The sequence below is a fragment of the Podarcis erhardii genome (genome assembly GCF_964252035.2).
Source record: "Podarcis erhardii genome assembly, chromosome: 4".
Taxonomy (NCBI): domain Eukaryota; kingdom Metazoa; phylum Chordata; class Lepidosauria; order Squamata; family Lacertidae; genus Podarcis; species Podarcis erhardii.
Genome location: NC_138508.1, coordinates 73,174,832 through 73,201,257, shown reverse-complemented (window position 1 = coordinate 73,201,257; position 26,426 = coordinate 73,174,832). Strand labels below are relative to the sequence as shown.

Sequence of the window (26,426 nt, the reverse complement as noted above, 5' to 3'; positions counted from 1 at the left end):
TTCTTTTTCTTTAAATCTTATGAATATAACACTGTTAAAATGCATTTGTGAATGGCACCAAAGAAGCACATTAAGGTTATTAGGCAAGAGAAAATACGCTGTATTCCATGCATGAGATCTTCTAATCCTTGAGGTCATTGCCCCTCATGAGATCTTCTAATCCTTGAGGTCATTCCCTTAACATTCAGCTTCTACTCCTCTCTCCTTTTCTTGCTGAAACACATCCACTTAGAAAAACCTGGCTGTTGCTTCATTCGACTGTGACGCCTGCTTAAGAACACATTTACTACATACAAATCTGTGAAATGCTTGCAGGCATAGTTCAGGCCAACAGAAGCAGCAGTCAATGGTTGGGCATTGAAGACAGAGCTCAAACAAAGGAACTTATGAACCAAGAAGGGAGTCAGTGCCAGAGGATCTGGTACCAGAGGACCATGGATCCAAGACATAAGGACGGGAGGAGTTAACAAGTAAACACTCCCAAGCAAAGGACCAAAACGAGAGGAACTGTCAAGTAGGCAGGATAGAAAGCTGCATATTCCTGCATTGCAGGGGGTTGGACTAGATGATTCTCAGGGTCCCTTCCAACTCTATGATTCTATGAGAATCCATGAAGAGAAAAGGGCTTGTTGGAGAAGGGTATGGTTATGGACTGTTTGAACCAAATGTTCACTATTTGTTCCTGCCAGACTCTTGGTCAAGGACCTCCTATACCTAGTCAGGAGTTGCTCTGCTGATTCAACAGGTCTCTCACACACATATTGTTTCTCATACAAACATTGTGAATGATTGGCTCACATTAGCACTTCTGGATAATGGTAAGTGAAGGTGGTGCTCAAGTACCAAATCAGGGGATATGCTACATCATTTACTAGCATGGAAAACTAAGCGACTCACAGAACCAGTTCACACTGTTCCACACACACCCCCACCCTAGTTTTCAATCTGGAGAAAAGGATTCTCTACCCATGTTTGAATGTGCCCTCCATGGCCATGAGAACATGCCCGCACGATCACAACCGTGAGTAGGCACTGCATCCACAAGGAGCTGTGCAGAAAAATCAGCACATGCTGTCCTAGCTTGTGCTTGTAGTAAACAGTGTGTGTAAAATTATGCTAGGTACAGACATGGGCGCCGGATGGGGTGGGAGCTGGGGGCTCCCGCCCCACACAACATTCCCCATTAAGGGGTCGGGCACCCACAATTTTTTGCGCTAGGGCCGCAGGGTGTGCTGTTGTGAGGTGTGCTTGCCGGCAGGCATGCTAACACCGAACACATGCACCGTGGGCATGCTGACGTCAGGCACCCATGGTGTTTGCAACCCTGGGCATCTATGGTCCCAGGGCCAAGCTGGTGGGCCTGGGTGCAGAGCAAGCAGATAGGGAGAAGTGTTTCTCCCCCTCTCATACCAGAACTTGGAGCCACCCAATGGTCCTGAGTGTTGTAAGTTTCAGGACAGGCCAAATAAATTACTTCTTCCAACCCTGAGTCTAATTTGTGACCATAGGATGGCCACCAATTTGGATGGCTTTAAAAAGGGGTTCACACATGGAGAATAAGTCTAACAGTGGCTAACTAGCAACATTGGCTGCATTCTACCGCCAGTATTGCAAATGGCAGTGGGTCGAGAGCTCATGTCCTCCTTGTGAGTTTCTCATCAGTATCTGGCTGATCATTATAAGAACATGACATTGTCCTTGGCCTGATCCAACAGAACTCTTCTTAAATTCTTACATCAAGGCAGATCATATACACTAGAAAGTGTATCCTTAGCAACCCTCCCCACAAAACAAAACCCACACCTAGAAACGTCACTTTATAATGCAGGTAACAAATGAGCTAACTTTCCTCCTGAGACATGCTGCTAAGCAAAGCACTTTAAAAGGTGAAAGTGTCCCTGCTGGCCTCTAAAGATGTACCAAAATGCCCTTATTGGATTTTTTAATCTTCTTGTGAGTTTCTCTTTGTTTCGGATCAGCTATAAACATCCGTAACAAATGTTAACCATTATTTGATAGGAATCTGATTTCTTACAGCTTAGGAGCTTCCTTACTTTTTGGTTGTTGGGGGTGGGGGGGTATCAGGATGAATTTTAGAATAATTCAGGTGCTCAAACCAATAAAGACAACAAGAACTGGGTGACATTAACACAAATGTCCAGGACTGTAGGTGCCGTGACTAAAAAATAACAAACAGCTGCAGATTTTGCAATGTGATAAATGTCTCATTCGGACAGTATATTAAAGTAATTTGTCCTAACCTGGTACCCGCCAGATGTAGCTGGTACTATAATACAACTCCCATAATACAGTGGTACCTCAGGTTAAGAACTTAATTCGTTCTGGAGGTCCGTTCTTAACCTGAAACTGTTTTTAACCTGAGGTACCACTTTAGCTAATGGGGCCTCCCGCTGCCACTGCCACCGCCCCGCCATTTCTGTTCTCATTCTGAAGCAAAGTTCTTAACCCAAGGTACTATTTCTGAGTTAGCGGAGTCTGTAACCTGAAGCGTCTGTAACCTGAAGAGTCTGTAACCTGAGATACCACTGTACCATGCCACAGGCTGTGCTGGCTTGAAGTGAGGAGTGCAACATCTAGAATGCATCAGGTTTGGAAAGCTGTATTAAAGCTTTTACTATTCTTTCATCATTTTCTCCCCTTTTGGATGCAGTTATTGCTCACTCATCCATCTATTTCTTGGTATTCATGCAGATCTTTCATATTTCTGATCCTTCCTGGCTCAGTAGACCCTTCATGGCTACAGCTGATCTGCCACAACAACATTCAGTTAGCCATGTATGTTTCCCTAGTGAATCTTCACAGCAAATTCACTCCTTCCACCCATCTATGGCACTACAACACCTAGGAAAAGGCAGACAACACGACACTAAGCTTCCTTATTAAGCCAAAGCAAGGGTAACCCTATCACAGTTACAGATGAAACAGCTGAAATGTAGGCGATGTTTTATAGTACTAACTCAACTCAGAACCTATTAAAAAAACACCTTATGTTGCCAATTTATGAACTGTCTGCTGTGGTTGTAAAATAGCAGCGTTCATATACTAAATGAATTGGAGAAACTGTAGAATGACTCAACCACAGCTCAGTCATTCATCACATTTTCTTACATTCATTCGTGTTCCTTTCGCTTAATGAACAGCAGAAAGTTCAGTTTAACATAAAGCAAAATAACAGTAAAGAGATATCCGTGTCTAAGGGTGTATTTACATTACAGATTTAAATTGGCCTTCTGGCAATTCCTTCTGGGAACTGTCATTCTACATATGCGACCTTAAATGCATCTTTGCATTTAACATGCGGCTATTTTTAAATGCAAATAGCATCAGCTGGGGGCTGGGGGAAGAGAAAGTAAAACTATTAGATCATAGCCGACATGGAGGGGACATTTAACCCTTTTCTCTCCTTCTGTGATCTGTAGGGGAAGGCACTTCCTCACTGGCACCAATGAAGGATTTCTCCCCAAAGCAAATCCTTTCAGAGGAGCTATTTTCCACAGGGTTGCTGCCATCCTGATTATTGCCCCAGATCTGTTCATTGGCACAGTGAAACATGGAGAGGAGCAATCAAGTTCTGGCACTGCAGGCACCTCCAGATATCATTTTCTTTGTGCATTCACCGTTTGTGCTTGTGATGGCACTGGGATGGTTATATGTGATCCTGTTTTCAAAACTGTTTGGGCATGCAGAAGATTTGGTGTGGACGTACACTTTCATTCCCAATCAGGACATGCCCCCATACCTCCCTGCTGAGATCCTGTAACTCTTCATACCACAAATGATCTGTGAGGGGTTGCTGTTTTTACCTGTAGTGCCAGAGTGCCCCTCCTGATGGCAATAATGGAATTACATTGGGGAAGCACTGCAGAGCAACTCATAAAGTGGAATGATAAATGTACAGGGCAATAGAAATCCCCCACTAATGTACTATTTTTTATATATATTTTTGCATTCACACTGTGTTGCAAAATGCACTCACCAGAAAAATACCCAGTCTGGGGGCCCCAGGAAAACACACACAAACCCCAAACAACCCCAAAATCAAGTGCAGTTCAATTCTCTCCTACCTTCATCACCCTAACCCTTTCTGCAAAGCCAACACACACAGACCTGTATAGTTTTAAAGGATGGACAGAAGATGAGATTACAAACACATACTGTACTCCCATAGTAAAGCCTGTAAAAGAGCCCTGAAGTTTGAAGCATACTTTCCCATGTGTTTTACTTATTATTTCTAAATGCATGGTGCAAGTAATGTTACCTTTTATCTTGAAACGGGAGCAAGATATGACTATATGGACAACTAGAAATCGTCCTTTAAAAAGCTTCCATTTTAAAAATCTAAAGGTGCATTGCACCTGGAGATGGAATAGCAAACTATTCCTCTAAGAAAATAGGAAGCTTTTTTTTGCACACAGTTTTTTGTTTTACTTATCTTTCATCCCGAGAAACCTCTCCTATCTTCATAGATTCTTGCATTTCTTGGATGAATTGTTCTGGAATATGACACCCCTTTTACTGCTACAAGCTACTTATAGAGTACAATTATTACAACAATCTGTGTGTGTGGCCAAGGGAGGTATGGGCTTGTGTTTGTGATATAGCATGATGATTTCATCCATCAAATTTTAAAAAATAAACTCATCTGGGCATGCTCAAGACCTTGGGTGCCTCTGGATCTTGAGTACCTCTGGATCCTGGCCTATGTGGGCATGAAATGAAGTACAGATGATCATTCTTAGACTCTTTGGGCATAGAATCTTCTATGATTCTGTGTAACAGCTTGGTCAAGTTAAATGGTCAGCTATCTAAAACATGGCAAGAGTCCTAAGCTATTCTTAATCATACATAGCATTTTATACACATGGATGGCTCAGTTGGTTAAAGCATGGTGCTGATAACTCCAAGGTTGCAGGTTTGATTCCTGTATGGGACAGCTGCATATTTCTGCATTGCAGGGAATTGGACTAGATAATCCTCAGGGTCCCTTATGACTCTACAGTTCTATGATTTTCAGATTCCTTGTGAAAGTCAGTAATGATGGAGACAGACCCACCTCACCAGAAAGGGCATTCCGCAAATGAGAAAACACTACTGAAAAGGCCCTGTCGTAAGTCAGCACAAAGGAAAGAAACTACAGCTTCTTCAAGTTGCTGAAAGGCACACAAAATGCCTACACTAGAGCTTTGAAGAGCTTGCCTTAAGTTGAATATGTTCCAGCCTCACGAAACAGTACCTTTTTACTGATATTGCAGCAAGGGTGGGGGACCTATGGCTCTCTATGAATTTTGGGACTATAACTCTCATCAGCTCCAGCCAGCATGGCCATTGGTCAGGAAAGTTGGAAGTGTTAGTCCAGCAACAACTGGGGGACTTGCGGTTCACCGTCTCTGTGTGAAAGAAAACCCCTAATTCTACATAAGGTTAAAGATATATATATATTTAATCACAGACTGAAACATCATGATTACAAAATGGATGGTCAAGTTCAAAAACCACCGTACACACAATTCTGGATGGGAACCTTTTGCCCATCACCACCACTGCCACCACCACCACTAGCAGACTGGTAGCTCAAACAGAGTTCTTATTTGCCGGTGTGACTGAACAGTGAATTCCGGAAGTATGAGTGATGCCACACAACAGAGGCTGGTGGGACGTATTGCATTCACACAGCAAGCTGTGGCTATTTTCCGAGCTCTCCTACGGTGCTGTATCAGGGATCCCAACAAGTCTGCAACTTTCTGTCCAGAGTCTTTTCTGCAACTCCTCATCATAGGAGACGTCCGCAGATTTTGTCCTTTGCTCGTTGCAAAGATAGCAGGCGCCAACGCCTTCCAACTCTGGTGAAACTGCTGCATAGATTGATGTGGATGCACCCTCTTCTGGGCTCTGTGGATTAGAAAACAATCAATCAATCAATCAATCATCAAATCAATCAATCAAGTAGAACAGGAATGCACAGAATAAGGTTTATCAAGACATGACCATGAACTTACTTCCAAGACATATTTCAAGCACTGGCTAATTGGTAGGTGGGGTGTGGGGAGAGGTTATGTTCTATAAGGAAACCATATAAGCCCAGTTCTCGGATATATTTAGTTTAGGTGGAGTTGGTGGGGGGAGAGGCAGAGATAGAGGGAGTGGGGGTGGGGAGAGAGAGAGGATGGGGAGAGACTGTGTGTCACTCAGGGCAAGTTTTCTTCCCTTGAGACTTGCTAAAGGTGGTCTATGAGCTAGTTATCCTATGAACAAGAGGCAATTGTCAAGTTACATAGTGTAGTAACATTTGACAAATATAACACCACAATGAACAGAACGATCCCCATGGGCAGATTACGTGAAAGTACTGTCTCTCAAGGACTTTAAGCAAAGATAAATGTATCACATCTCTGCCTTTAGCTTGCCTTCACCACTCCCCTCTATAATTTGGGGGGGGGTACTTTGTTGCTTAGAAACCACCTAGTTCTTTCAGTTTTAGGACCTGACATGGCAACGCAGATTCTGTTACTGTATTTACTAGATAGAGCATCTGTTTACAGAACAATACAAGAACTAGTTATGCCCCCATTCCTCAGCACTCTGACCAAAGAACTCTGGAAACTATTTTTCTATGAGGAGAATGAAATCTTGATATATCAAGAATTATCACCAGTGCTCCCCCCCCCCACACTTAAAAAGTGTGGCACTTACTGTAATAACTTCATGGTGAATACCAGCACTGATTTTTTAAGGGAAAAAACACTGAATTTATCACCATTATTTGTGTGTGTGAACACGCACACACATGGATTTTGTTGGGAGAGACCACTGAGAATCAAACTTGTCAAGTTTGCAAATGTAGAAAGATACATCTTGTGCTTCAAGGTGATGTTTAGACATCTGTCCTTAAAATTATATAATCCCGAGTTAGTTTTGTGAGACCTCATTTAAGCTTTCCTCTTTCCCCAACTGCAAATTAATTGTTTAATCTTGTTAATTACAACATCATTAGAAATGGATTAGCTACCTATTCTCCTGGTGATCCACTGTCCCCTTCATACACAACGTCCTCTCCCATTCATATATTGCTACTCCCGGTAAGGAACTGGGTTGCATCCCCGTTTTTTTTCAAGCCACTGCAGTAAGTTTGAAAAATGTGGAAGCAAAATGGCATGTCTTGCTCCATTTCAGTATACAGAAGAGGAGAAGGAAGAGATAAGAAGAGAAAAGGAGGAAAGCAGGAGGCCCGAAATTTAAGGAATCCAATAATCAGTATTTCAAATCTGGGACAGGGTCATTTTATTGGAGAATGAGCAATCTAGATGTGAGTATCACTGTTATTTTACCTTCAGCTTCAGGGTGTCCTACCTGTAACACTTTCATATTCATTAGGCTGTGGGGCAAAATATCACAGCGTCTGAATATCAGGTTATTTCAGGTGATCCAAACTAGCTAAACCAACACGAAGTTTTTCAAAATCATTAATCTCTTTGCAAATGTCAGCTTCTGGCATTTTGCTTACAGTTGTACATGGGTAGAGCTTGAGGTCATAGCATGCCTACAGGGATTTTGAAACTGTGGTTTATTCACTGCCGTGGGTTTGATCCAAGGATTTTCAATCTCAATACAGCAGCATTACACGGAAATGGCAAGTTGTTCCTTTCTCAGCAGCACAATTAATGCATTACTGAAAGCAAGCAGCAGTATTTAAATCTCTAGTGTAATTATTCATTTTACCAGGATGAAATGTCCTTTAATCTGCCACAAGCAGGTGAAGGTGCAAGTTGTATGTATGTGTGTATATAATGCATTCTGTTGAGTAACACGCTATGAGGCAGAGACCACAACAACTAGGGTGACAGCAAAGGAAGACTGTGAGGCTTAATCCAGCACAGCAAGGTAAACTAGAGGATTTCACTTGACACAAATAATTATCATCAAAGTGCTGTGCTGTCAAAGAGAAAACTAGTACGTGTCAAACAAACAAAAAGCAACATTTTGTATTCATATGATATAATTTGTCCCACATTTAACAGATTTACTTCCTATCCCAGGCTTTACAAAAACATTCTTACAAAGTTTTAAATTTTTAATCACAGATTTCGATCCCCCAGCCCCAGCCTCATATATTACTGATCCCACTGATCCCCTATTTTTCAATAATTGCCTCGTTTCGTCAGGGAAAACAAGGAACCCAAACACACTGAGACTGTACTTAAAAGGTGTTACCTGACCTCCCCTACCATCTGAGGCAGCTTGCAAATGTGACTATACTCCTAAAATAAAAATATCCATACCAAAATGGTGGGCCATCATCAGATGCATATTCTGCTTTTTCAGGATAGAAATGGGAAAAAGTAAATCTACAGACCCGCTGAAAACAGTTACAATAACAAATTCAGAAGCACTGATCTCTGAATAGTACAGAGTTATGATTAATATTGCTCCTCTGGGACCTCATTCCTGAGCCTTAAGGCTCCTACAGAAAAGGCCTTCTTCTTCCACTGCCACCATCTTGATCTCCTGGTAGGATTTCAAGCAGGGTTTTACCCAGCAATCTTGAAGGATGGTTAATCTAAGGCATTTCTGAGGTCTACAAATTCCAACTATCAAGGATTTTAAAGGTCAAAACCAGCCTCTTGTGTGAAACATATTCACCTCATATCACTTTTTACTGAGCAACAAATGACCAGACAACTACAGGAAAACTCACTTTTCTTAGAGCACTTGGCGTCCAACAAACATTATTTTGGTATTGTTTGGGATTTAATTTTAGCTTGTTTCCCCTTATTCACAAATTCCAAACACCCAAAAGTACCGCTTAAGTACAGAACAAAGCTATGGTCAATCTCCTCCCCACCAGCAGGTTTCATACGGATGATAAATCCCACCACATAGAAAATTGAGCCTTGCTGAACACTATTAACAGCTTCAAAAATGTGGAACAAATATCACATGGTCCAATCCAAAAATGAGCTCCTTAACTACCTTTTCCTTTAAGGATTTCCTCTTGTATAGGCTCAGCAACAGCCCCCATCAAACACAGATCCTGAACCAACTGATTCAAGCACACATGACAAGAAGATTCCTCTCTCATGCCTTTGGCTTAGACCTTGACACAACTGTGGGGGTCTTACTTGGAACTAAAGACTGAAGTGCATCAACAATCTTTATGACACCGTGTACTGTTTCAACAACTGGATGTTACATCAGGCAGGTGCGTTTTGCAATTCACAGCAAGCACTGGGGTGATATGGGCATTGTGATCATGTGAAAACTTCTGTAAATAAGAAACACAATTCCTTGCTGCAACGGATTAGTGTGGCTCCCTTTCTGGAAATTGCTATGATAACCTGGCTCATGTAGATTCATCTTGAGCTTATGATACTTCTGTTTGAATATTTTGATTCCTGTCCTTCTGAAACGTTCAGACAAAACATAATTTTAATGTGAAAGGTGTGAGCAAGTATTACAATCTGTTTCCGGAGCTGAGTTGTTTCCCTGTTTATTTACAGGACATTGCAGACTAACATAATCCAAGACACAGTACATGCCCACATGGGTCTAATTCCTGCTCCTGTGAAAACTAATTACCTAAGCCTATCTTATTGATAACCTTTTCCAGCCCTGGGGATGGAGGGGGACCAATGAAAGATGAATCACTATAGCAACTGGGGCAGGATGAAAGAAACTCAGTGGCATGGAAAGCTATGAAAATCTTTAGGCAGACTCTTTGAAGACTGAAGACCACAGAGATGATACTGGGCACACATAATACGTAGCTATAAATGCATTTATTATGAAAAGTGGTATGTTTTCTTTCCGTTTTACAAAACTATGTCCCTTGCCGAGACATGCTGCTTGCACACATTGTATTGTTATACGCTATCAAAGACGAAGCATCTTTGAACGCTCAAGACACAAGAAGTGTTTTTTTAAGTCATTTTGTATGTTGTGCAAATGTCATAATGGTTAAGTAAAGACAAGAGTACACAGTCAACAGAAAATGACAGACAATACGGTACAGCAATCTGCAGGCTATTCGTCTTTCTAAACATTGTAGATAATTTCTCTCTCTCTCTCTCTCTCTCTCTCTCTCAGCTTCCTGTTTTCTGTTTTTCTATTTATTTATTTCCTTTAAAATCCTCCGTGTTCATCCTTCTGCTTCTGGGATGTACCAGAAGACCCAAGAGAAATTTGATAAACTACTGGTTCTCCATAAAAAGGTTTGTCCTGCATATGATTAGTCTCAAGGTTACTTGCATTGTTCATCTAGAGAAGCTTCATTCAACAACGAGCCTTTAAAGAGGAAGTGATTACAAAAGACTAGATTGTCCAGGTTTCTTTCTGTGACTATCTTTCCTTTGCAGACAATCTGAATGGCAATCATCCATGAAAAGATACCTTTGTTACCAATTTTAAAACCTTTATCTGGCCAAAATACTTAAGATGTTATAGGAATATACCACAAACAAGACAATGTGAATTTAGAAAAATCACACCTATATCTTTTCTAAAAATAAAAAAGGAGGAGGAAGAATAGCATTTTTAATAAAATAAGCATTGATTAGTAATATCAGCACAGCTTCTCTCCTTTATTTCTACCCCAACCCTAGAAGGGCAACTATTGTAGTGCTCAAGTTAATATCAACTAAAAAAAAAAATTGTATATATTGGTTGTTTACACTAATGAACTATTTTTAAAAGCCACTAGTTTAACTACATGCATAAAGGCATTTTCTCCTAATAAGCTACACAGCCTCCAAATGTTTTGCCTGCTCCTAAAGGACTAGCATTTGCTGCAGATCTAATAAATAATGCAGATATGGTTCCCCCCTCCCTTCTTCCATGGTGCTTCATTAAGAACTGTACTAATAAAGCAGCAGAAGATGGTTTAGATGTAAATTGCAGCATATTAAAAAGGTACTTTGGCTATATCTGCAAATAATAATAATAATAATAATAATAATAATAATAATAATAATAATGGACACTCTATAGTGTACAAAGAATGCAAATACTAGTGTAGAAGTGGAACCTGCAACAAAATGTTGCAGTGCAGGGTTCCAGCCAGTCAGGCCCTGTTTTCAGAAAATCTCCCCTGCCCTCACAGTTTTATGTTTTCTCTTCTCAGCACTCCATGGCCACTGAGCATGCTCAAGGACTGGCTGGATGTAGAAGAGTGGTGAGAGGTGCCAGCTGGGGAATCCCTAAAGGAAGAAGGCTCAGAGCCAGGGGAGTGGTGCTGGGATGACGATGAGTGAACAGAAGTTGAAGAGGGAGCAGACAAGGGGGAGGAGGAGGTGTCGCAAGCTGAAGAAGCAACAGGGTTTAGTGAGCAGGAAGAGTCTGTGGCAGAGAGTAGTTCAGAATCAGATGCAGAAGTGGAAGCTGGAGAGGAGTGGGGCAGGTGAGGGAGCCAAGCTGTCTCTCTCTCCTGCAGTGATCAGCTCTCCTTCCCCCTGGTCTCCTCCGGTTTGCTCTGTTTCAGCACTAAAGATCGGTTTTCCTCTAGGGAAAGCAGTGCGACAAGAGGAAGTATGGATGAGCTTTAAGCCTTTGGAGGAATTCATAGGGCCTTAGTCTGATCAGCACCCTTTGAAAACAAAACTTAAAAAAGCTATTTGCTTTTCTTTAATTGTACAATAACTTTGATGAATGAATGAAAGATGGCTGACCTTTTGGTTCTTAAATATGCGCTCACTAAGAGGATTACAATTGTTTGTGAACTTTGCAAAGCCTTAGGCCTGGAACACAGATGGTGGAAAATAAAATTAAGTTAATTTTTATTCAAACTGAACAGGCTGCATCACTCAGTGAGATAAATTGCTTTAATTATTTCCCGCTTGCTAAACCTGTGCTCTCATCACTTCAAGTAAGTTGTACATTGGCTGTTTTAAACAATCAGCTCAAGTGAGGGTGAAAGGAAGGTCCTAAAAACACTGAGAAGAAAAGAAAAATATTAAAAACATAGACAAGAATGATGCAATTCCATAGTGCTGTTGTGACAAAAAGCACTTAAGGCTAATGAGAGAGATGTTTGTTATTTGACTTGTATTGTGTAGGTACTTAAGAGTAAAACTGAAGAACATGTGGCAATTCAGATTTCCGTTTCAGAATATTTTTAAAAATAACATTTTTCTGCTTCATTGTATTTCATTGCTTAATCAAAATAGGAGCAATCACCATTAATTTGCAGCTCTGTTACCAAGAACGCATGCCTTCTAGACAATATTTCCAGCATGTGTGGCATGTGTGTAGATCTATGAAGCCACACTTCTGACACCAGTGTTGTTGCTCCTTGCCTAGAACAGGCTGACGGCAGGACAGAGCAGGGCAGTGGCAAGGTGGCTTGTTGGATCAGTGGCACAAGCACTGTTGCTAATCCAGTGTTCTGCTTCATCCATGTAGTCTTAACCTCCTTGCTGACTTTCCCTTCCCTTCCCAGTCCAGGTAAGCAGTGAAGAAGGAGTGAGGAGGGTGGCTCTGCCTTGTCCTACACACTGCTACTGAATATTACTAATTTTAGGAGAAAGCCACTAATTAAGGCCATGTATGGCACCATAAAGCAACGGAAGCCTATTATTTCAGACACAAGAATTCCAGCATGCTCTTTGTTTTGAGATCAGTAAACACTAATCTATACACATTCCATGGTGCAGATTTTTAAACTTGCTCAAGTGATGCAAACAAGTTAACTGGGCTTTAATTGACCCAGAGAAGGAAGAGGTGGGGGAAACCAAGTGAAAGCAAGCAAAAAGAAATGGAGGAAAAGGGTGATTTATGAGTCTAGCACATTGCAAGTCTTATAACTCTTCCTTCAGGACAACTATAAAAGCAAAATTTATGTACAATACATTTAACAATTCATTAATGAGACAATTGTAAAAACACTTCTCTTGCAGTGCAAACCTACATGTTTTCTCGTAAGTTAGCCCTACATCGAGCTCTGCAGCCTTGAAAACAGAGGTGCCTCATGAAAACAAACAACAACAACAATACGGTCGTACATTGGAAGTCAAATGAAATCCGTTCCAGAAGTCTGTTCGACTTCCAAAACATTCGAAAACCAAATTGTGGCTTCTGATTGGCTGCAGGAAATTCCTGCAGCCAATCAGAAGCCACAGAAGACGTTCAGGTTCCAAAAGAACGTTCACAAACCGGAACAATCACTTCTGGATTTGCGGCATTTGGGAGCCAAAACGTCCGAGTTCCAGGGCATTCGGATCCAAGTTACGACTGTATATAAAGTAGTTCAGGCTGTAGGACAAATGAAGCAATTTTAAGTGTATTCAGATATTCCATATCAAGTTTTCTGTGGTGTGTGTCCTTCATCTAATATATTAACATAGGTAAATCACAAGCAACATCATTGGAACAGAGTAAGGGGGAGATGGAGCTATACACAAGAATCAATACATTTGGACAACTGTTATTCTTGAGAGCTTGTCTCTGTGTTTGCAGAAGGCACAGATGCGATCTATAGCCCAACATGTTTATGCAGAAGGAAGTCCCACTGTGCTCAGTTAGCCTTACTGTAGGTTCAAAAGGCCTTCCTCAGAGGCAGCCTTACAGTGTGATCCTATACCTGACTAATCAGAAGTCCTGTTGACTTCAAGTGAGCATAGGACAGCAGTCTTAATTAGCTGGAAAGTACTTCCTCCATTATCTTCTTTGAACAAGAGCCAGGGCTTTTATTCAAAACCATGAACACTTCTGGAATTATTTTTTTGCTCGTCCATTTCTAATGATTTTTTAGAAAACCACCCAGCCTTGGGAAGAGACCTGTTGACACCTTGCAGAATACTTGAAATATAAACAGAAGACTGCATTTTTTAACAACGGCTGGCCCTCCCCCCACCAATGTATTATTTTAATGCCTCTGTGGAATTTTACAACATGGAGGATGCAGCAGAAAGGACCACACATGCTCCCACTTCCCTGTCCATCTTTAAAAATGCTGTCTTAAAGGAAAGACTGCTGCTGTCTTTCACATCCTGGGATTATAATTTCTATCGTTAAAGAATCACTAGAAGGTCCCCCTCCCAACCCCGCCCTGGGGTGTTGGAATGAAGGCTAGTTAATTGCTTGTCAGAAGTGCCATAGCCCCTGCCCTCTTTTTGACTTGGAAGAGTATTAACTGGAAGATAATTGCAACGTTTCTTGTCTACTGCTTGCACTTTGCTGACAGTGACAAATAATAGGTAGAAGTGGAATTTTTTTGTAACCTGCCAAATTTCTCAAAGCATTGTCATTCTTCAGCGCAGTAACTACATGTGTGGTAAGATCCTCTCTCTCACTTTCTCTCTTTTTTTAAAAAAAGATGTTATTGGCAAGGAAGATCAGGATGATAGCTCACATTCCTATATATAGTGTTACGGGCTACAAAAGTCCCTAATGGTGAGGTACATGGATCCTGGGTTAGAATGCTTTGAGCCAGCTCCTGGAAACTGCTATACAAAACAGTGCCCTGATTTTCAAAGGGAAATGCTTAGGATTAAATGGAAGATGTCAAGGAGGCATCTGAAAGGACCACAGAGACAGGGATAGGATACACGTGTGTATTCCACTTGGTGATGGAAGCGGGTTGTGTTTTGAGTTTGATAGGAAAGTGGATGGCAAACTGGAGGAGAGACAAGAAGCCACTTGAAGAGACCAGGAAGAAGCTGTTGAAGCAAGAAGGAGTATACAGGTCATTTGAATTTGGAACCCAAACCAGTGGCTGGAGGATCCTTAGTACATAATAAAAAAGTGGAAATCTCAGCTTAGGAGAGTGAGCAAATGTATCCCAGTACTCTGCTGTAAACATTTTTACTTCATGGAGAACTAAATGCTACGTGTATTCCACCAAGGTTGCTCTGTAATACCATAACATGCAGTAAGCAAATGCACACATTTTCTTCTCAAGCACATTTCATCTCAGTGTCTCCTTCTAAATGAGAAGTTTACATGGGCCAAAATGGCTGGTAAAAAAAAAAAGGGTGTGTGCTATAGTTGTTGTTTTTTGCCGGAGAAAGGCTGCCTACTTGTCTAATTCCTTGGAGACTGAACCTCAGAGCATTACATAAAGACAGACATTTCCAAAGAAAGAAAAAAAGAAAGAAAGAAAGAAAGAAAGAAAGAAAGAAAGGAAGGAAGGAAGGAAGGAAGGAAGGAGCCTACAGGCTGTTGACGGCAATGGAAAGGGAATGAGAGATTAAAGCCAATGCTGGGCACTTTTAAGAAACCTATGTTTCAGTTCAGTGCAGCATTTACTTCCTGACAGTTCACATATGCACTGTGATTCAGCATTCTCATTGTTTTTGAATTTCAGCATGGATTTACATCAGGGGGCACATGCATAGATCAGTAATTCTGTGAAGGGTTAACAGATCACAGCCGCCCTTACAGTAGATCAGTGGCCAATTATTTCCCAGAGGGCTGCAACAGGACTCTCCAAAATCAGGCCAGGACATGGAGCTTATCTGACCAGAATAAAAGAAAAATACTTGAAAGCACAAAGGGCACAATTTAATTCAGCCTACTAGAATCACATTGACAGATTCCAATCTACTTGCTTATGGTGGGTCCAGGCTGAAGGTTTTTTGTTTTTGTTTTTGCATTAACTGCCACTGGAAGAATATGCCACTGGATGCAAATCACACTAGAAAAAAACAATCTATATTTAAGCCATAAAACAATTTTCCCCCCTTCAGAAATGACCCCCCCCCCCGGGTGTATTGTCAACAATTCACTTTTTCTTTTAAGGTAGTATTTTTAAACAGTATTATCAGGTATTTCCAATGAATGGTTTTATTGTATTAAGAATTTGGTTTTATACACTATTTCAGATTATAAACACTTCACTATACTGGTTGTATATTCTTATCAAAGTTTTAAATCCACCTGCCAAGTGTGAACAATCTAGGCCCTAATCCAACATTAGGGAAGATTTTAATGTAACACAACTTTATTTCAATAAACGCTTTCAAATATATATGAAAGACAAACACATATTTCCCCTTTGTAACTATTTCTGCAATTTTATATAAAAGTAGATGTGTAGCATCATGTTAACTGGGTGGTCGGAAACTAAGTTTTACCCAAAGTAGACCTACTGAAATTAATTGACCTATCTGAATCATGTTAATTAATTTGAATGGGTCTAAGTTAGAGTAAAGCTTAGTTGACTACTACCCACTGAATTCAGACTACAGTCCTATTAACCTGTGAGTAAGCCATGCAGAACTTAGTGGAATTTACCTCTGAGGGTTTGACCAAAGGCCTTTGGAAAAGTCTGCCATGCTTTTCATATTGTGAGATACTGTACATGTCAGACTTATAAACTGTACAACAGTTTGTTATCCCAACCATGCCCTTTCATTCTAAAATTCACAAAGGTGGGATTACAGTAAGAACATTGCACTAGTGCAAACAGCAGGGAGGTGGCACATGAAGAAGGGTCTCAGAAGATGATCTGATTTTGGGTAGGTTCATATGGAAAGAGGCAGTCCTTGAGGCCTGTATTCAACCTTTCATGACCAAAGGGAGAAATGTACCTGGAGCCTTATGTCACTGGAGTTGGAAGCTGGATAGCTAACGTAGAAGCAGCGCCTTGTGTGAAGCTATTGGCCAAAGATGTGTTGCCTGGGTGTGCAGCATCATGTGAGCGCCAAGTATGACCTGGCAGGTCTGGGGCAAGTGTAAAACCAGCTGGGGACTAGCTGGTCTGCCAGCTGGCCACCTGTGTGAAATATTAACTTCTAAGGCAGAGGTGCTTCTGATTCATGTTAGCAGCACAGGAAGAACACAACAAGAAGAGATGAAAAATTTGTGAGCCACTAGCAATACTGAATAGATCTTTAGCCATGCACAGGAGACCTCATCACGAAATGACACTCTGACAATACCCCCAGGTACCTTTAAGAGAAGCCAGCCTGTCATCCACTTGACCATTTTCGCTGCCCAGCAGACATTTTGGTAGAGATCAGTATTCACTACTCCGGGATCTACAACGTTAACAGTCACATGGCTCCCTTCTGCTGTCAGGAGATGTTGTAGTCGGTAGGCAAACAGAACAAGGGCAAGTTTGCTTTGGGCGTAGGCTCCGTGGGGTGAATACAAGCAACTACACGGGGTGGAGAAACACAGAAGCGAATTAATTCTCTGAAGGTAACTGTGTGCTATAGGACACATGATTGGTTACAAGTTTTAATAAATTATAGAGAAGTGGATAAGAGAAGCAGCAATACGACAAAATGGCCCTCAAATGGGCTTATCATCTCAAAACACATTGCTTGCAGTAGCCAAAGTGATTATTTCAGTAGATTTCATTGTGTCATTTATGGAAAGTGCTTTAGATAAACCTGCCTGTTAATATAAACTGTAGTGTTGGCACCCGACTGGTATTGTTCTCCCTTGGGGGAATTAAATTATGAATCTCAGAACACCATATGTGTGATTTCCTGTGACTTCCGGAAGTCTCTTATTACATTTATAGAGGTTAAAAATAGGCAGCCTCTGCTTCACAGATCTCACAAGAAAGAACTGTTGCACTTACTGTATTAGCATTGAAAACTAAATATGACTTGAATAAAATGGAAAACAAACATGAAAGTGTGAGACAAAGAGCCTTCAGCATATGGAAAAGTTAACTGGACACAGTGTAAAATTACCTGCAAATTTTAACAGCCGCATATTAACAAAAAGATACATAGTACAGACACACTAGCAAGAAGCTCAAGTGCGCTTTTGTGATCACAGCCCATTCTCTCACTTGCACGATTAAAGCACAGGACTTGAACAATGAAAGAGCTTGGCTTCAATTCTCTCTAGATATGAAATGCTAATACCTGTTCTGGGGTTGAATGGTAGAACTTTGGAGGTGGTGCAGGGGAAAATAGCTTCCCCCCAAACCTCTGGATCAGTTACTCCTCTAACACTGCTCAGTTTCTGGCTGTACTACATTTTAAGGGTTACACCTTATTCCAGAACATGACAAGACCTCCTGTTTCTGGCTGCAACAGCAGCTTAGGTTGTGCTCCAAATACAGTGGTACCTCAGGTTAAGAACTTAATTTGTTCTGGAGGTCCGTTCTTAACCTGAAACTGTTCTTAACCTGAAGTACCATTTTAGGTAATGGGACCTCTCACTGCCGCCGCGCCGCCGGAGCATGATTTCTGTTCTTATCCTGAAGCAAAGTTCTTAACCCGAGGTACTATTTCTGGGTTAGCGGAGTCTGTAACCTAAAGCGTCTGAAACCTGAAGCATCTGTAACCCGAGGTACCACTTTACTGCAAATTCATGCTCAGCTGAACACAAGATGGTATGCGCTGTGTGGAGAGAGAAAGAGAGAGGACAACATGAGCCTACCAAGGCCTATGCTTCAACTTCTGTTCCTTTTGTGCCATGTTCTTTTATTCATTTTTTTAAAAAACTGCTGACAAATGCACTACACCTGAAGGGGAGAATGACGCATATTGATTGACACAAGGTCAGAATAATACGTCAAGTGACTACTTGATGTCACTTCTAGGTTCCTGGAGGCCTTTTTTCCCTCTACCCTGCCTTCTTGTTAGGGCTCATTCTTCAGAGACACATAATTGTGCACAGCTCACAAAAGACAGCTATAATTAACCTCAATGTTGCCAGAAGCCAGGATTTCCTGGCTGCCACAAACCACTTGTATATTCTACACATCAAAAACCCTGACACTTCCTTTCCCAATCTACCTCCCTCCAATTTCCAAGGTGTTAATCTGTCTAGGGGGCACAGCAGTATATTAAGAATATACTCAGGCGTAGGCAGATTGCTAAATGTTTCAACAAAAGCACTGTTATTCTGCATACCTTAACGTGACTTCTAACAAAAGGCCACATGTAAAATGCTGCAATACACCTTGGCTTCAGCACTTGGTGAGGAAAACAGAAGCACTCTAGAACTCATAAAGCTTTCTTAATGATTTGTGCCTTATGTTTGTAAAACATCGCTGTTGTCTAAGCTAAGGAAAAAACCCCCAGACAGCCATAGATATATTCAGTCCTTAGCTGGTAACCAGGTTTTTAGTTGCATGGAATGTGGAAATTATTTGCATAGTTTCTAGCATTATGCTCAGTGGCCAGTTTGCCATTATGTGCAAGACTGATGCACTATTCCTTTTTAAAAAATCATCCTTTTAGATTGAATGTCTGGCCTATTAATTGAGATAAGGTAGTCCTATCAAAGACATTATTATAAAATGTAAATTCCACACACAAAGATGATAATGCTAGCTTCCCAGTTCCCATCACCATCTGTAAGCTGAAGAGCCTAAATGGGTAGAAACAGGCTTCTTGCTTGAAGGCATTGAGGATGGTAGACAGGTTAGAGCTGGAATGCTAATCTCTGTGCCCTCCCTGAGATGGAATTTCCAATTTTCAAGGATGCCTGAATAAGACTGATCTTCCAGGCAGGATAGAGCTTCATGATTACATCAAGAGTCCAGTGCTCACAAGAAACTGCAGATTTTCAACAACTGGATTCAGTCCTGGGTGCAACTATAGATGACGACTTTCTATTGATTTAGGTAAATTTTTCACACATTTTGCTGCAGAACTATCTATAAACTATGGCTGAAATACTAAATATGCTCATAAGTGGCGTCTTTTCCATTTATCATCCTCCTTTAGCTATTTTGCTTCTTTCCTTAAAACACAGCGGATGCTCTGAATCTTGATCTTTACATGCACATGAGTGTGTGTATATATGTATGGCTGACACACACACACACAATATGAAAGACAACAGGGTGAAAGACAGGCAGGCAGGCAGCACATGTCTTCTGGCAATAAGTCTAGAGATATTAGCGTCTATATATGTTGCCAAGATTTCTCTAACAGTTGGTGAGCAGCCAGCAAACTAGTGTTTACTAAAGCTGTCTAGACACTTATTTCTAACCGGCAGCAGATAAATAGGGCAAGAACACAGTCAAATATGAATCTTTTCTCCTTAAGAATAGTCTGCTGGAGCATGCCAATGGCTCGTCTGTCCAGCATCCTGTTTTCACAGTGGCCAGCTACATTCCTGTGGGAAGCAGGCAAGTAGGACTTCAGCACAACAGCACTCAGCCTACCTGGGATTTTCAGCAACCAGTATTCAGAGGCATCGTTCTATGGAATGAAGCCCTCAACAGAAAGCTCTCCAAGCATACTGACTTTGTTTGCATACAATACTGAGACAGTGCTTCTCTAGCTTTTTTTTTTTTTTTTTAAGTGCTGGAACCCTTCACTTTAAACAAAAATATAGCAGAATGCTTGCAGAAATATATACAGGGGGAATGGAGTTGATCATTGGAGGAGCCAGCCAGAGCTGCAACTTTTAGAAGCATCAACTCTTGAGACTTTGAAAAACTCTGCTGCTGATAGCCACTGATGGGAGAAGCCTTTGCTTTGCTTGTTATCCTTTAGGCTTTGGCTCTGACCAGAAAGAGTCCTTATCTCTGTCAGTGTTAGAGGCAAATCATGAGTTGTAACAAAGGGTTTTCGGTCAAGATGGCGCTGAGGTAAGATGCGCTTATCAGAGCTCCACAGATTCCTTTTTAAAATTCTTTTAAAACTCTGTTTTAACTGTAACACGGGGGCTGACTACTGGCCACTTTTCCTCTTTTCTGCTGAGAGCAAGGTTGTTTACATGCTCCGATTATCCCCAGCGAGCAACACTGTAAAATGTTATGAAGCCAGCCTTGTAAATTACCCCAAAGAGCTAATCAGCCTCACAGCCGCCATCTTAACCTTCTGGTGACTACTTCTGTATGCTTCAATTTATTTATTTTTATGGCTTTTATCCTTTTAAAATTATAAAACTTTTAAAGTTTCTGTTCATACAATCCTTTGACCCCTTAAACTCTTTATGCAATACAAACAAACTGTAGCAGCAGCACAGTAGGGTACTGAAGAGACAGTGTGGAAGGAACATTCTGGTTTTTTTTGGGGGGGGGTTGTTCCTGTCCATCTTCTTTTTCTTCTCTCACCATCAAGCTGCCCCTAAATTGGTCATAAATCAACTCACTGTTGACAAGACTGTGGACCTAATTAAACAACCTGGGAAACACAGCCTGGCTAACACTAGAAGTAAGGCAGAAATGAGAAGAGCGAAAAGATGCAGGTGCTCTGAGAAGGATGATGATGATTAATAATAATAATAATAATAATAATAATAATAATAAGTGGCCTCCCCAGCCATTTTGGGCGGCTTCCAACAAAATATTAAAATACAGGAATGCATCAAACATTAAAAGCTTCCCTAAACAGGGCTGCCTTCAGATGATATAGGAAACTTGGACAACTATTTTTTTGCCTCATAAAGAGCCTTCATTCCCAACACAGAATGTCTTTAACCCTCAGTATGTAGAAACGGCTGCCCAGATACTTCCCAGATCTAATGAGGACAAAGCCAATACTCCCCTTGCGTCTGTCAGTGTTAAAAGGAGTAGCATTTTGAACCCTTGCTTGCAGGCTGCAGCTCAATGGAAGGCGCTAAGAGGGGGACAAAGAATTCCCATGGCAAGTGATTCAACAGCCAATTTAACCCAGTAGTGGTATGGTGTTGCTTCCTGTGCTTCCCAATGCAGTGTGTTACTGATAACTACAAAGAGATGGAGGGATAAGGCAATGGCAAAAGTAAGTTCCCTGCTGCCTCTCTCACACACACACCCTTTCAGTAACGAAAAACAAAGCACAGGGTTGGGAAGCCAGGTACCCAACACTGCCCTGCCCACACTGGGCACCACTGATTTAGCTCTTGGAAAGGAAGGGAAGAAGAGGAAGGGCATTTAATCTCAATGGCTGCAACTCAGTGGAAATCACACATTGCGCATGCTTCTCCACCATTACATTTTTTAAAATTGCAGAACCCCTTGTACTGCTTTGCAGAACCCCAGGGTTCCACAGAACACAGTCAGAGAAATGGGGCACCAAGGCAAATCATGGCTTTGTGCAAATAGTCCAGCACCGAGGGTTCTTCTGGCGGTTCCCTCACTGCGAGAAGCCAAGTTACAGGGAACCAGGCAGAGGGCCTTCTCGGTAGTGGCGCCCTCCCTGTGGAACGCCCTCCCACCAGATGTCAAAGAGAACAACTACCAGACTTTTAATGTTTGATGTAGTATAGTATTTTAATATTTTTGGGGGGAAGCCACCCAGAGTGGCTGGGGAAGCCCAGCCAGATGGGTGGGGTATAAATAATAAATTATTATTATTATTAAATTATTATAATAAGGAAGTGTGTGGGCTTCTGGAGAGGATGTTGTCACCATGATGCTCCTCCTGTGGTCCTCTGTCTGCTTCACTGCTGTGAGCTAAGCCAAGGTTTGAATCAGCATGTCACCCAAACTGATGTGGTCTGCAACCCTCTCCTCACGGAAATACATTCCAGAGCAAGCAAAATAAAGGAAATCAAACAATCTGAAAAATCAAACCACAACAGTATTTCCATCCAAAAAAATTTAGGCAAATCTTGCCTAGAAAATAGCATACAAAATGTATTGCTTATGTTAGCCAGTGTGTGGTATCTGTGCTTATTTTACCTGATAACTTAAAGTGGACCTGACTGAGAACTAGGGTCCAATACTCAAGTTCAGTAATAAATAACGAAGGGCAGAAAAATCCCCAGTGTTTTAATTTTTACATGGAAAAATAAGTTAATCTGCAAATATATTACTGGGCAAGCCTAGCAGTTTCAACAATTTTAGCTTTGCTTACTAAATGCAAGTAAAATACGCAAACTAAATTGGATAACTCTCAAAACCTGAAAATTCTCCAGTGAAAATTACCCAATGCAAATTACCCTAAACTTCAAGGGAATATTTTTGAATTTCAAAATCCTATGGAAAACCCACATCACCGCCAGTAACAGTCAATAAATGTAACTCACAGTTATTGACTGGAAAACAGATGGAGGTTATCATAACTGTAAACATGCATAATATTTAAATGGACATTGACAGGAATGAATTCCATAGAACAAACAGGCTTATATCTTTTCCAAAGATCTAAAACTTCTGAAATGAGGTATCCAAGAAACAAAGAAAGCTTCAGAAGCTTTAAAAAGGTCCTGCAGGGGCTCGTTCAACATATTCATGTCTACTTTACTTAAGAATCATTTTAATGCAAAACCTCCTAATCTATCATGCTGTTATACTGACAGCACCGCAATAAATATTCAGGCAAAAAGGTAAGTTCGGGATGAAATTACTGCCTAGCCTTCTGTTGCATATGTGGGCTGGAATCATTACAGCCATTTGTCTAAAGGCAATTTCACTTGTAACAATGGTAATCACGAGCAGTCGAAGACAGGAAAACAAGTGAGCTAGATTAATATTTAGTAATGTAATGGCTACTCTTAAAATACCTTATTGTGTTTACTGAAGTCACTAAGGAGCTCTATAAGCAAATGCAGGTGCAATGCTCTATTTTACAGTCAACATATAAGGAAAGAGCTGTTTAAACCACTTTTCATACAATATTTCACTAACAAAATGTGGGCCTCCTGTTTGGTCCAACTGCTCTCCAAGGGCTTTATAATGAGGATCTTAAGGAGATGCTGCTGCTTTCTGTTTTCCCCACAAAAGAGGGGGATATTTCAAAGATATGGAGGCCCGGAATGCAAATTAAAGTTCCTCTCTTGAAGTACTTTTGTAACAGGCAGGAAAAGACAGCTGCCCATTCAGGAGAAATTCTAGCTGGCATGATTATACCTACATTATGCTCTCTCGTGTCCACGCAATTTCAGAGGAGAACACAGAAGAAAGGCTATCAAAACACTGCATGCTAAAACGAGACTTTTGTTGAAATGTCATTTAAGAAATTTGCTAAGCCAAAACTCTTAAGGAGGAAACCAGAGCACCATTACAGGTTTCAGTAGTATGTGTTGCAAAGGGAATGGGGGAAGATGAGTCACAGCACTGTACAGAAACCTGTTCTTGAGATATATCCAAGATTAAATTGCTAAGAAGTTATGAATCTTAAAGGTATTTGTTGTGTTTACTTTTTGTTATCTTCCAAGACCCTGTCAGATGTCCCACCACCAAAACAAAAGAATTGCATTTCATGGGAATGCAGGACAGGGTGGTTTTTTTCCTGTGGCAGCAGCCTGCTATTTCTGAACACCTTCAGGTGAATAGGAAAGACAAAAACAATTCTTGGTCTACCTGTCCTGAAATGGTTTTTGATGTAAAAGCTTTAACGCTGCTCTTTGATTATTTTAAAAGTTGGTTTTGTGGTGCTTTGTTTTGCAAACCGTGGCTGCATACCCAGCATACAGTTAAAGAACCCCCCAGAGAATCCTGGAAACTGTAGTTTGTTGAAGGTATTGGAAACTCTGTGTGTGGGGATAAACTACAGTTCCCAAGATTTTTAAGCAGGGGGGAGAGAAATGAGCCTCCTTGGAAGCCATCTCAGGGTCAAAAGATAGTATAAAAATAAATACTTCTAAGTAACCAAAGCTATAAGTGACCCAAAGGAATACTCACAAGTCCTGAAATACCAGGAGAAGAGGGAGTTCACTACCCTTCCACCCTCTCCAAATGGCATCCCTAAATTAAGCCTATGCATCTCTCACTGACACTGTGTGTAAGCAAGCCAGGATTAAAAAAAAACCCCTGCTCCATATATCCAAGTGAGCTTTGGATTTGTACTTCTTAAAAAGCGCCTTCTGATGAAGTATGCAAATACAGATCAGCAAAGGAGGATGTGGCCTTGGTAATGTGTAGCTCACATGCAATAGTCTTGTGAAACAGAATGAGTTCTCACAATGCAAGGATGTGCTATACAAAACCAAAGTTTAGCTGATGGTGGTGATTTTATTATTTATACCCTGCCCATCTGGCTGGGCTTCCCCAGCCACTCTGGGCGACTTACATAATATATAAAACATAATAAGGCATCAAATATTAAAAACTTCCCAATACAGATGTCTTCTAAAAGTTGCAGAGTTCTTTATCTCCTTGACATCTGGAGGGAGGGTGTTCCACAGGGAGGGTGCCACTACCGAGAAGGTAGTATTGCATTCCACAATATAACTAGGTTCATACTCTGTGACTTTCATAATTTGCCTTGGGTTACATTAGTAGAAACACAGAGGCTGTTCCAACAGGCTGCCATGGAAGAGAAGACGACAACATATGCATTCCATTCTTATACCTAAAAAGACATTACCCTGACATGACTTATTAGCTCCTTTAATCCATCCAAGTTTGTCAGGATGTTGACTTTCAATAAACACACAAGACATAACCGGCTGTACGTTTAAATAAATAAAGTATACAATTCATTGTATTAAATTGTAGATTTTAACAGAAGTAGCTCATAAAGTTCAAGGAAAAAGCAGAAGACATAGTGGATCAGTTCATTCTCTAATCAGTTTATGCGTAACGTCCATGTACAGTGGTGCCTCGCAAGACGAAATTAATCCATTCCGCGAGTCTCTTCTTCTTGCGGTTTTTTCGTCTTGCGAAGCACGGCTATTAGCGGCTTAGCGGCTTAGCGCTATTAGCGGTTTAGCGGCTATTAGCGGCTTAGAAAAAGGGGGGGGGACTCGCAAGAACTCGTCTTGCGAAGCAAGCCCATAGGGAAATTTGTCTTGCGAAGCACCTCAAAAGACGGAAAACTCTTTCGTCTAGCGAGTTTTTCGTCTTGCGAGGCATTCGTCTTGCGGGGCACCACTGTATGTGTAAGTGTCTATTCCACCTGTCTGTTCATAGAGTCCAACAATCCATACGAAAGGTTGTTACAGTTCCACAGAATCCTTTCACAGAGTCTAAGACAAGGATTTCCGGAATATTAGCCTTGTTTTGCCGTCCTGGGCTTCATCAGTAGTACAAACTCATATATGATATCACAGGATCTTATAGCATAGTAGTAGCTGCTGTAAGCAGCAACTTTTACAGAGTAGAGTTATATGGACCAAGCCGGTTACGTCTTGTGTGTTTATTGAATATGTTTCACGTAACCAGAGGTTTGTTGTTGTTTTGAGGATACTGAATTTAGCAACTAGTATCAGTCTCCAAAGTCACACCATGCCAGTAAAGAAGACAACACAGTTCTAGCAATGCAAAAGGAATGGCTGGGTAGGAAAATGGCTTGGCAACAGGGTATATGGCACAGCTCTAAGCTCTGCATTTCCTGCATAATAAGCAGGGGCTGGGATTAGAGACCTATAAATTCCCCCTCCATGATTCTCCTAAAACAGAGCAAAGGAAGAAAAGATTAACCCAATGCAAAGGGTTAAGGAGCAGGCAGGTGGATGAACAGAAATCTGTCAACATTTAAATAGAATAAATGATATCCAACACATGCCAGAATGACTGCCAACTGGCAAGAGTATTGAAGGGGGATATTGCCAATTGGAGAGCAAAACTGATGAGAGAAACTGACAGTCAGTGGAGAAGTGCTAGACTCTGTGTAGGTTGGGAATCC

The 26,426-nt window shown here is 41.1% G+C and overlaps 1 protein-coding gene across 2 annotated transcripts in view; it reads right to left on the bottom strand.

Annotated features, from left to right (window-relative positions):
* Positions 1 to 5,437: 5,437 nt before the first annotated feature.
* The window catches only part of ZBED1 (zinc finger BED-type containing 1), a 121,370-nt gene continuing 100,381 nt past the window's right edge, over positions 5,438 to 26,426 (bottom strand). For both annotated transcript variants that reach the window (XM_081858695.1, XM_081858694.1), the window contains 2 exons: positions 16,900 to 17,107; positions 5,438 to 5,910 (listed from right to left, as the gene is read on the bottom strand). In XM_081858695.1, the coding sequence (XP_081714821.1) occupies positions 5,722 to 5,910; positions 16,900 to 17,107 (397 nt within the window). In that variant the 3' untranslated portion in view covers positions 5,438 to 5,721. The remainder of the gene's footprint in view (positions 5,911 to 16,899; positions 17,108 to 26,426) is intronic.